General features: G+C 41.5%; 1 protein-coding gene across 1 annotated transcript; it reads right to left on the bottom strand.

The window, feature by feature from the left end:
• Nucleotides 1-2,647: 2,647 nt before the first annotated feature.
• Nucleotides 2,648-10,869, bottom strand: LOC123502945 (proline-rich extensin-like protein EPR1). The gene is made up of 4 exons (XM_045252239.1): nt 10,852-10,869; nt 9,860-10,423; nt 8,582-8,651; nt 2,648-2,934 (listed from the first exon to the last, which is right to left on the bottom strand). Exons 1-4 carry the CDS (start codon nt 10,867-10,869, stop codon nt 2,648-2,650), a joined length of 939 nt encoding a protein of 312 aa, XP_045108174.1.
• Between the last annotated feature and the right edge of the window lie 1,374 nt (nt 10,870-12,243).

Here is a 12,243-nt window from a genome sequence, read left to right as displayed (position 1 = left end):
ATATAACAAAATAAAGGAAATTTTTAAAAGTGTAATTGCTTTGGTCGTTTTGTCGGTACTCTCTCTCTCTCTCTCTCTCTCTCTCTCTCTCTCTCTCTCTCTCTCTCTCTCTCTCTCTCTCTCTCTCTCTGCACACACCTTTTAGTATTGACCGTGTGATTGTCATGCTTTGAATAACTAAAATGGAAGAATATGACACAGGAGGAGGAGGAGGAGGAGGAGGAGGAGGAGGAGGAGGAGGAGGAGAAGGAGGAGGAGGAGGAGGAGGAGGAGGAGGAGATAAAATAAGCATATGAACGAAGTAACACAAGAAAAGACTGATGTGAGAGAGAGAGAGAGAGAGAGAGAGAGAGAGAGAGAGAGAGAGAGAGAGAGAGAGAGAGAGAGAGAGAGAGAGAAATGCGTGTTAGTGGAAGCTGTGAGAAAGAGGATGAAAGGGGCGGAAGGATAGAGAGACAGAGGAGGGGAAAGGAAGAAGGCTTTTGGTTTTACCCATGAAGGAAGGAAGGAAGGAAGGAAGGAAGGAAGGAGTGGCAGCCTTCGTAACACAGATCTGATTCTTTTCCCGTGTTTGTGATATTTAAAACTTTTGAAAGATGAAAAAGGATAAAAGAAAATAAAAAGTTATATTGTTTGAAGTTTGACGAATTGAACCTCTCACGAGAATATTTTTTTTCCATATTCATTACTGTTTATTTTAACTTTTACTTCACTTTACATTTATCTGAATATTTTCCTTCACTTTCAATGTTCACGTTCACCTTCACTGTTTCCTCTCACCTCACATGAGACAATTATTCTTTTTTTCTTTATTTTGTATATTCATTATTATTCTTTTTTCACTTTCACTCTACATTTACCTTTACATTTCCCTTCATCACTACTTTCCTTCAGAATTAGTACACTTCACTCACCTTCACTTTTTTTTTTCTATCACCTCTACCGAGACAATTTTTTTTTTTTTGTATATTCATTATCATTTATTTCACTTTTACTCATTATTTACCTTTACATTTTCTTTTATCACTACTTTCCTTCACTTCTACTATAGTTAATTTTTGCCTTCATTTTTTTCCCTCTCTCTCCTCTCACGACAATTTTTTTTTATATATCCATTACTATTAATCTTCACTTCTACTCTACATTTATCTTTACACTTCCCTTTATCACTACCTTCCTTCAGATTTAGTACACTTCGCTCTTACCTCCATTGTTTTTCCCCTATTGATGTCCCTGAAGTGATCCCTTGACCTTCCCTAACCTCATCAACCTTAGCCAATCCTCCACGCCATCTGTTGGGAAGCCGTCACATCACCAAGTCAAAACACCTCCATTTCACTCCCACCCTGTTTTCCCTTGCGGCGTGTGAATCATGATGGATGAGAGTACCCGGCTGCTGCGTAACACCATTTCACTTCCCCTGATCGCGTTAATACACCTCTTTACATCTTCATTAGTAAGTACACTGTATTCTGAAACACCTCTGCGCTACATCTCGCTACATTTTAAAGGTTTCCATAAATGTTACATGGGTTTTGAGGCACCTCTTATGGTCGTAGTGACAGGTTAATTTGATTTCTTTATTATTAACGACGGAAATACTCTGGAGAATTGTGAGTAATGGTGAAAGAGCAAAGTGGTGCTGTAGCTCTATAAGGCTCTATGAGGAGACTGACAACTGAGAGGTCTACATTTTTTTTCTTTATATTTTTGTTGCTCTTGGACAGTTCTCCTCTCTTACGTAAAAAAAGAGGCATTTGTGATGAGTTATGGGTGTGTTTACTTCAAGGGTTTAAGAAGAATATAAATCTTGCCTATTTTTGTCAGCGTACAGGTTAGAATTGTTAGGAATTACTACAAACTAAACCGATGCAAGTCTTAAAAAATTATAAAATGCAAAACGGAGATGTAAACACAACACTGAAAAGCAATCACATTTTCTTCCTCACCTGGAAAAGAAAACGTGAGTCAATACACACACACACACACACACACACACACACACACACACACACACACACCACAACCCAAAAGACGCCACACATTCACCTTTCCCAGGTACATTTCTCACCTGTGGAATCGACGTCACCTGTCAAGAGGGTAACATAGGCGGCACCTCTTCCACCCCTGCGGGACTCCATGGATCAATCACCTGCCTCGTCTCTCTCTCTCTCTCTCTCTCTCTCTCTCTCTCTCTCTCTCTCTCTCTCTCTCTCTCTCTCTCTCCCAATGATATCAAATGTGCATATTCTTTCCGCTACATTTGCCAAGGTACGTTATGGATCAGTGAATTGGGAGAGAGAGAGAGAGAGAGAGAGAGAGAGAGAGAGAGAGAGAGAGAGAGAGAGAGAGAGAGAGAGAGAGAGAGAGAGAGAGAGAGAGAGAGAGAGAGAGAGAGAGAGAGAGAGAGAGAGAGAGAGAGAGAGAGAAGAACAGACAGCAAAATAGACAAACAAACAGACAGACATAGAAACAAGGAGAAATAAAAGGTAGGAACAAAATGATAATAAAATAAAGACACTCACTAAAACATAAAGAGAAGAAAAAGTAAGTTAATTCATGGTTCAAAACTCCTCGTTAGTTGAGACACAGAGGCAGTGAACGTGCAAGTGTCGGCTTCACGGTAAACAATGCAAGTCTTTTTCTTTTACCAGCGCCGTGACACTCCTTTATCCTGCGGGGCGGGGACGAGGCAGGGGCAGGGGCAGGTGAGGGGCGGGGCACAGGTGGAGTATGGTGGGGAGTAGCGTGGATTGAGGTGGATTTTTGTGAAGGGATGAGGTGTGGCGAGGGGAGTTAGCGGGTGAGAGGAATGGAGGAACTCTGGGAAGTGGTCGAGGGGAGAGCTTAGCGCGAGGCGGAGGGAGGATCTGTGCGTCGTTGTGAAAAATGCAAAGGGGACGTGATAGGTGCAGGAAATGTCCGGAACAGAAGCTGGATAGGCGAAGATAAGAGGCGGTGGTGAGAGACAGCTTTGCAATACGTTTTACAAAATGCTTGCCAACTTTTATTATGTCCGTATCGAAGCTTGGTACAAAGGCACAGCATTATTGGTTCACAAGAATGCACACGAACGGATAAAATGGTGCCTGCCAATAAGCTTATCTTGTGCAGTAAAGACGCTTTGTATATCAACCTCACAAATAAGGTCAGGGAAACGTTTGGCTTAAATCAACTGTGTGACAAAATAAACAGTCGCTATCACTCAAATTATGGAAGAACAAGCAAGATACAGTGTGGTAAAACGCTCTTCATGGCTGCCCTGGGTCACTAAACCTTCCACCCAGCACCAACATCAACATTAGTAGTCGTGACGGAAGGCAAAATGAAAATAGAAAAATACTATCATGTCACCAATTAAGTTACGGAAAATAAAACAGGATACAGTGCAGCAAACCACTCTTCATTGCTGCCCTAGATCACCAGGACACTAAACCTTCCACCCAGCACCAACATCAACATTTAGCAGTCGTGAAGGCAGGCAAGATAAATAAAAAAAACATACCACGTCACCAATCAAGTTAGGAAAAAAATAAAACAGGATACAGTGCAGCAAACCACTCTTCATTGCTGCCCTAGATCACCAGTAAGCCTTTAACTCACCAGCAACTAGCAATCATGAAGGCAGTCAGGAAAATATGCAGAAAAGTACAGCCACGTCACCGAACAAGTAGAAAATGAGCAGGGTGTATTATAGGAAATCACTCTTGATGGCTACAATAGATTACGAACAAGCCTGTCATTCAATACCAACATTAACAAGTATGAGGGCAGTGAGTGAAGTATGCAGAACACACATTAGCAAATCAGTATCAAGAGCTTATTTGGATTACGAGAAGGCACTTAACTCAATGAAACTCACTATAATTTAAAAAGCACTCGTGAGAAAGATGATGGAGGCAATATATGAATAGCTACTACACATATATAGAAAAATAGTGGATGATAGAGGCAATATGTGAGAAACTACTGCATATATGAAAAATTACTCGTTAGAAAGATGACAGAGGTAATATATGACTTTACTTCACATATATAGAAAATACTCGTGAAGAAGATTAAATAGACAATATATAAGTAGCTACTGCACATATATGGAAAACGTATCATAATGACAGCCACAATATATCATAAAGAAGGTGTATAGAGGCAAATATTGAGAAGTTACTACACCTACATTGAAAAAAACACTATACCAACAATATATCAATAAGAAAATATAACAAAGAGAAAAATTAGCGGCTGCTTTTAATAACAGGAAATGGGAACAAGTGGAAATTAAAGACAAATGATAAAAAAAAGACCTAAATAATCCCAGTCTTTGTGCATCTGAGGATTTATTGTGGCTGATGATGATGACTAGACGAGCCTGGCCGAGCTTTGAAGTCTATTTCCTTTGATACGTTTTGATGTGTTTTGTATCAATCTGCTGCGTGTTTTCCTTACCAGTCACTGCTCTTCATGCTGGCGGGGACTGAGAATGATATGAAATGAGAATTAGATAAGTGCTATAGATAAAAAAAAAATGATATGAAGTAATCTCGAAGGAAAACAAATGTGAGATTAATTCAAAACACAGCATCGTTCAGGTATTTGTTTCGTTAGGTGTTGAAAAGGCGGTGATGATGACGATGATGACGATAGTAATGATAGTATAGTAGTGATAATAATAGTAAAAATAGTGACGATGGCGTTCTAGTTGGTGAAGATGTGAAGAAAATCGAAAAGACAAAAAAGAAAGGAAAGAAAACAAGACGAGACAAGACAAAACACAACAAACTGCCACACACACACACACACACAAACAAACAAAACAGGAGACACAGAAACAAGGACAACAGAAGACAGAAGTGAAAAAAAAAAAAAAAAACTGGAAACTAATACAAAAAAACAAGAATAAGAAAAAAATGAGAAGGAGGGAAAAGAAGAAAGAGAAGAAGGAAAAGAAAATAAATAACAGAGAATGACCTAATTTGACCTGACCCCGTGTTTACATCGGTGCGTGCCTCGATCCAGGTAAAGCCAAGTCAAGCCATCTGTTCTATCTCAGCGTGGCAGGGGGCGGGGCAGGTGGCGGGGTAGGTGGCGGGGCAGGGGCGGGGCAGGGGGGGGGGGGTGGGGAAATGGCTGTACAGTATCATCCCTCCCCTCCCCCTTCCTCTCCCTCCCCTGTCATGCTCTCTATTCTTCAACTGGGTATTTCAAACGCCTCCTGCTTCACCATCATCATCACCACCATCACCACCACCACCATCACCACCATCACCATCACTATCACCATCGCCATCACCATCATTGTCATCATTCTTCCTGTTGCTTTTCTTTTTTTTTTTTTGTTCTTTAGTGTATTTCTTTCATGTTTTTATTATTTTTCTTAGTGTTATTTTCTCATTCTCCTTCTTCTTCTTCTTCTTCTTCTTCTTCTTCTTCTTCTTCTTCTTCTTCTTCTTCTTCTTCTTACTTCTTTTTTCTTCGTCCAGTCCTTTTTGTTTCCTCTTTTTTATTCTTATTCTCTTCATTCCATAAAGTCTCCTTGCCTCTCCCTTTTCATTCATCCTTTCTTCTCTCCATCTTGTGCTCTATTGCCCTCCTCCTTCTGCTCCTCCCTCTCCTCCTCCTCCTCTTCCTCCTTCCTCTCCTCCTTTCTTTTCCTCAATCGCTTCATTCTTTGTAATCTTGCTGTTTCTTCCGCTTCTTTTTTCGTTCTTTTCTCTCTCTCTCTCTCCTCCTCCTCCTCCTCCTCCTCCTCCTCCTCCTCCTCCTCCTCCTCCTCCTCCTCCTCCTCCCTGCACGTGCCCAGAGGAGTTTAATCCAACATTCTCCAAAAAGAGTTGAGTACCCTTGGCGTGATCCTGAATGGCGATTGTGTGGTATTACTTTTTTGCGTTTCTTGTTATGCAAATAGTGTTTTCTGTCTCTCTCTCTCTCTCTCTCTCTCTCTCTCTCTCTCTCTCTCTCTGGTATTTTTTTCTGTTTGCTTGTCTCTTTTTCTTTTTTCTCATTTTTCTTCTTTTCCTGCCTTTTCTCCTCTCCTCTTGAATCGCCTTCCTATTTCCTCCCCTCCTCCCTCCTCCCTCCTCCCTTCTATCATCTAAAGAGGAGCAAGGAAGGAAGGCAAGCGAGGAAATCAATAAATCAATAAATAGATAATTTTTTTAATTCACGAACTCATATTGTCATGCTTTCCCCGGCCAGATAATGTGGTGTCTTATGTCAACGGGAAGTAAAAATTGAAGGTTAAAAAGTGGGAGGGAAAGAGAGAAAAAAAATACAGAGGGGAAAGAAAAGAGGAGAGAAAAAAATGGGAAACGAGGGGATACGAACACAGATTTTCCATTCACTCCTGCTCGCGGCAAAATAATGTTACGCCAAATGAATTTCGCCTTTATCCCTTTCTACCTACCTACCTCTCCCTCTCTCTCTCTCTCTCTCTCTCTCTCTCTCTCTCTCTCTCTCTCTCTCCCTGACCAGTCCCACGGCACAACTTTTGGAGGTAAAAAGTGCAGCATTTATGATTCACATTGTAGCCAGTGTAGTGAATGAAAAAATAAAAAAAGGAACGTTTGAGAGATCCAAAAGTTAGCCAGTTCTGTTGAGTTGCTTTGGGTGAGGACGTGAAGGCGTGGGTGAAGGAGGAGGAAGAGGAGGGGGAGGAGGAGATCATGAGAAGAGAATAAAGGTCATGAAAAAGAGATAGAGAGGAGAAGAAATAAGAGATTGCTCAAGGAGAGAGAAAGGAAGGAGGACAAAGAAAACATGCTATAGTAGTAGTAATAGTAGTAGTAGTAGTAGTAGTAGTAGTAGTAGTAGTAGTAGTAGTAGTAGTAGTAGTAGTAGTAGTAGTAGTAGTAGTAGTAGTAGTAGTAGTAGTAGTATCAGTATCAGTAGTAGTAGCAGAAGTAGTTGAGTAAAATCCAGAAAAGAAACAGCACACATCACACACAATGCAAGAGAATGACAGAATACTGCAAGACTGTGGAGGAAGGAAGGAGTTTGCAGGCCACGAGAGGATAAATCAGTCACGAGGCTAAACAATGCATGCGGTCAGACTACACACGCACATCCAACAATACTACACGCCGAGAAACACGTCATACTCACTACCAAGCACTAAGTATCATCTTTATCAATAAATCACTCCAAACTTCTCATAAATTCAATGACTCAACTTAATTTCTGAACCTTTAATAATCTACCACACTACTCGGCTTACCTATTTTCGCTATACCTCTTCATAACCCCTTCAGTACTGGGACGTCTTTTTTACCAGGAATTTTAGGTGTGATTAGAAGATTTTATTGACATTAGGAAGGGTCTATGGAGGGTAGAAGATTGATGGCCACAGTCTTTACTATTTTAACCCTTCAGAACCAGGACGCTATTTCTTATTTTTCTACTTACTATTTGGAAATTCTATATAGCTTCAGAAACTCATATAGGGGGATTAAGATAGTGAAGATTGTGGTCATTAATCTTCTGACCTCCATAGACCCTTATTAATGTCAATAAAATGGGCTAATCGTGCACAAATCTCAAGGTAAAAATGCATCCCAATACTGAAGAGGTTAATCCCCACATAAGTTTGTGAAGCTGTATAAAATCACCACATAGCAAGCAGAATGAATATGGAAACTGAAGGTACTGATGGAGTTGAATGTAACACACCAAGCATTACAAACTTTAATAGCAAGAAATGATACTCTTAAAATTCCACAACGACTACTCATCCCACTTCAATCACCTTCCACATCTGAACTAACCATTTTTCCATATCCCCTTTTTAAATACAACCACACTGGGCTTTAACTTTATCAAACTTTAATCTTATGGAATATTAAATGAATCAAGGTGAGAGGGGGAGGCGAGGTCACAGCTGCTGGTTAGTTGGTAGAGGATCAAATTACATACAACACTGGAGAAATAGGTTAGGCAGGAAACTGTGCACTCGATACGGTTCAGTGCACGAAACCCTTAAAGCCTCAGTGTGTGTGTGAGTGTATGTGTGTCAGTGTGCATGCGTGTGTGTGTGTCTGTGTGTGTGAGAGAGTTACAAGAAGAGATATACGTGGGACAGCTAGTTTTTCTATGCATTCAGGGGGTCGAAAGGAAAGAGAAGGGAAGGGAAAAGGGAAGGAGGCAGACAGGTATAGATGGCAGGGACAAGTGTGAACGTTGGGAGAGAAGGGAGAGGAGGGAGAGAAGGGAGAGGACATGATAGGAAAGGAAGGAGAGGAGAAGTGACAAGCAGAGGAGGAAGAGAGAATAATTAAAGGCGGGGAGAAGGAAAGGCAGAAAAACAGAGGGAGGAAACAGAGAAAAAAGAGGAAGGGCATTGTAGTACATGAAGAAAAGAAGGGAAACAAGAGACAACTGGAGAGAAAAGATACAGAGAGAGAGAGAGAGAGAGAGAGAGAGAGAGAGAGAGAGAGAGAGAGAGAGAGAGAGAGAGAGAGAGAGAGAGAGAGAGAGAGAGAGAGAGAGAGAGAGAGAGAGAGAGAGAGAGAGAGAGAGAGAGAGAGAGAGAGAGAGAGAGAGAGAGAGAGAGAGAGAGAGAGAGAGAGAGAGAGAGAGAGAGTCTTACATGCCCTCAGGCCCTCCCATATGTCAAGAGGGCAGGGAAGGCCAAGCACTCTGATAAAAGTGAAGAGGAACTTGTGGGAAGGAAAAATCCGCAGGTATTGCTCGCATATAACAGTTCTAAAGTGAGAGAGAGAGAGAGAGAGAGAGAGAGAGAGAGAGAGAGAGAGAGAGAGAGAGAGAGAGAGAGAGTATATATCACACCCATTCGTGCAAGGAAATGTATACATGATTTCAAGCATACATACATACAAACGTACATACATACATAAATACATACATACTCACAGGTGAATATATATGCTGTAAATCGACTAACAAACGTAAATCTTTGAACACACAGACACACACACAGACACACACACACACACACACACACACACACACACACACACACACACACACACACACACACACACACACACACGTAATCCAAGACAAGAAAGAGGAATATATCTCCTTCTTAACTTATTTTACGTCTATTTGGCACAACCTTCTGAGTCTTGTCGGGGCTGTTTGGCGCCTGAGAGAGAGAGAGAGAGAGAGAGAGAGAGAGAGAGAGAGGTTTTGGCGCCTGAGAGAGAGAGAGAGAGAGAGAGAGAGAGAGAGAGAGAGAGAGAGAGAGAGAGAGAGAGAGAGGTGGGGTCTGCTTCTGTGGTTCAATAGCTAGGGTTAATTTAGCGAAGAATGAACCGAAATCGAGGTCAAGGAAGATAATCTCTCTCTCTCTCTCTCTCTCTCTCTCTCTCTCTCTCTCTGTGGGTGTGTTTGTGTTCGTGCATGAACACCATAAAATTGGAATGTCACACACACACACACACACACACACACACACACACACACACACACACACACACACACACACACACACAAGCACCTAAACAAAACAAAAAACCAAACAAGTTCTGCCACACTCCCACGGTTTGTCCTGGCTGTCTTCGGAAACATCCCAATTTTCTTTCTTTCTTTCCCCCCCCTTCTATTTTTTTTTTTTTTTTTTGTTGGTCCCATTTTCCTTTTTTGTTTGCGAGTGAGAAAGAAAATGGTTCCTCGATAGCGCACTTCAAATTGCTCAGAAAACGTAAACGCCACATGAGGATATTTTCCGCTGCCGAGGAATACTGACGCTGAAGGAGGAAGAGGAAGAGGAAGAAGAAGAAGAAGAGGAAGAGGAGGACGAGGAGGAGGAGGAGAAGGAGAAAGAGGCGGATGACGAAAGAAGTAAATGAAATGGAAGTTAGGAATGAATGAAGAAGGAGAAATAAATGAGAGAATTAATAACTGAAGGTGGATAAACGATGAAAATGGAGTTAGTATAGGGTGTGGGGAGAGTGTAGGTAAATGTTGTGGTGTGGGTGATGGGTGCCGGAGTGGTGGGAGTGGTGGGGAGTGGTAGAAGTGGCTGGGGAGTGGCTGGGGAGTGCTGGGGAACGCTTGGGAGTGGCGGGGAGTATCTGGAAGTGGTGGGGACTAGCTGTGAGTGGCTGAGAGTGGTGAGGAGTGGTGGGGAGTGGTAGGAGCGGCTAGGAGTAGTGGAGAGTGGCTGGAAGTGGTGAGGAAGGGCTGGGAGTGTTGGGGAGTGGCTGGGGTAGTGGGGAGTGTTGGAGAATGGTGAGGAGTGGCTGGAAGTAGTTGGAGTGCCTAGTAGTGGAGAGTGGCTGGGAGTGGTGAGCAGTGGGTGGGAGTGGTGGGGAGTGGCTGGGAGTGGTGAGCAGTGGGTGGGAGTGGTGAGCAGTGGGTGGGAGTGGTGGGGAGTGGCTTGGGGTGGTGGGGAGTGGTGGGAGTGGTGAGAGCAGTAGTGTGTCGCTCTGTCTAGGAAGTTCTGTAATCTTGTGGCGGCTTTGCCCTTTACGATCCAGACACTGAAAGCCGAGCCAAGAAATACGAAAAAAGATAAAACAAATAAATAAAACGAAAAAATACAAAAAAAAAAGTTATTTCTACTTATACAATTCTGCTACAAATCTTCTCTACACGTTTTTTTATTTATCTATTTATTTACTAGCCAATTTATTAATCTATCTATAATTTCTCAGGCCAAGACAAGAATTACTAAACAATAATTGCTCCCTTCACTTATACAACTAAAAAAAAAGAAACTATACTATCCAACATTTTTTTTTTTAATGTTATGGCCTATAGCGCCTGTAGGTTCACTTAAAGAGTGTGGGAAGCCCTTTTTAGCTTTCCACCTATCACAGGCGCATACAATTTTATTTATAGTGGTACACATATTTGGGCCCATATCACCACCCAAGCGCATCTTTGGTGTACCTGGAATCTGTGTATCATGGTGACATCTTGGTAACTTAAACATCTCGAGAAATAACAAACAGCGGCACATGATGGGATTCGAACCTACGCATGGACGTCTGCCCGATCCCACGCTCACCACCTTATCCACTAAGCCACTATTCATTTATTCATTTCTATATTTTTCCTCAATCAGCCTTCTCTTATTCCGTACTTCGTTACATGTATTATGAAATTACCAATATGCAGAATAAATAGTTTGTGGTCTATAAATTCCTGTTCAGTTTTGGAGTCACATTTTCCAGCATAATGGTCAAATATATATATATATAAAAAACATAAAAAACTGTCAGATTCCTTTCAACACATTCCAGTCCTTATAAAATTCCTTCTTTTATCCTGCCGCGTTTCCATATTCATTCTTACCATTTAGTGATTTTCTACAGCTTCCGAAACACGTGTGGGACTGAAATAGTATAATCTGTGGCCATTAATCTTCTGACCCCCATAGACCCTTCCTAATGTCAATAAAATGGTCTAATCGTACACAAATCTCAAGGTAAAGAATGCGTCCCAGTATTGAAGATATTTAAGGTCTATCACCACATAATAGTAATCCAACAGGTGCTAACTATTCTGATAACCATTTTGAAATAACATGTATCTTTTATCTTTCCCTTTTCATAAGCGATTTTCTTCTTCCTTTTCCCATTTTTATCGTTGTTTTCTCTCTCTTTATGCATTTTTCTTCTCTTTCTAGATATGTTGCATTTTTCTTGTCCTCTCTCTCTCTCTCTCTCTCTCTCTCTCTCTCTCTCTCTCTCTCTCTCTCTCTCTGTCCCATACGAATATTTTCTTATCCTTTTTCCTTTCTTTTCCATTGAAAATTTTTCCCCTCTCTCTGTCCTGACAAGTCCTTTTTTCTTTCCTTTTTCTTTCTCTCTTTCTCCTCCACTCTCTCTTTCTTCTGAGTTTCTTTTTTCCCCCTTCCCTCTCATTGGAGCCTCTTAGCGTGTTCACCAATAACATTATTAACGAAATCACGACGTTATACCTTCAACTTAACGAAGAAAACGAGGTCACTTCTTGCATTATTACGTACTTTTCTCCTTTCCTGCCTTTTATGTGAATGAATGGAGTCTCTCGCCGTGTTCTTCGATATTACTTCCGTTTTCTTTCTTTTTATCGAATTACACACAATTTTCGGTTCAATGGGAAACCTCAGAGCGTTTTCTTCCCAATCGTCAAGCTAGTTTTCCTCCTTCCCTCTGACTTGCTCCCGGCCACTCAAGCCGTGCACTCTCTCTCCCAGTCCACCACACACTACTGCTATACAGCCACACAGCCACACAGAACCCCCATTGTCCACTTCTTTTTTTCTTTTTAATTTTTCCTTCCTTTTCTTGTTCTTGT

Source organism: Portunus trituberculatus, chromosome 13 (assembly GCF_017591435.1).
Source record: "Portunus trituberculatus isolate SZX2019 chromosome 13, ASM1759143v1, whole genome shotgun sequence".
NCBI classification, from domain to species: Eukaryota; Metazoa; Arthropoda; class Malacostraca; order Decapoda; family Portunidae; genus Portunus; species Portunus trituberculatus.
Note: the sequence above shows the minus strand (reverse complement) of the source record. Positions and strands in the feature narration are given on the sequence as shown.

What these genes read in the sequence shown, in the direction of transcription:
- LOC123502945 (XM_045252239.1), bottom strand. An exon ending in TCATCGTTTATCCACCTTCA is followed by an intron (nt 8,652 to 9,859) that starts GTTATTAATTCT and finishes CCTTCCCACAAG; the next exon opens with TTCCTCTTCACTTTTATCAG. An exon ending in ATGGGAGGGCCTGAGGGCAT is followed by an intron (nt 2,935 to 8,581) that starts GTAAGACTCTCT and finishes TCGCCTATCCAG; the next exon opens with CTTCTGTTCCGGACATTTCC.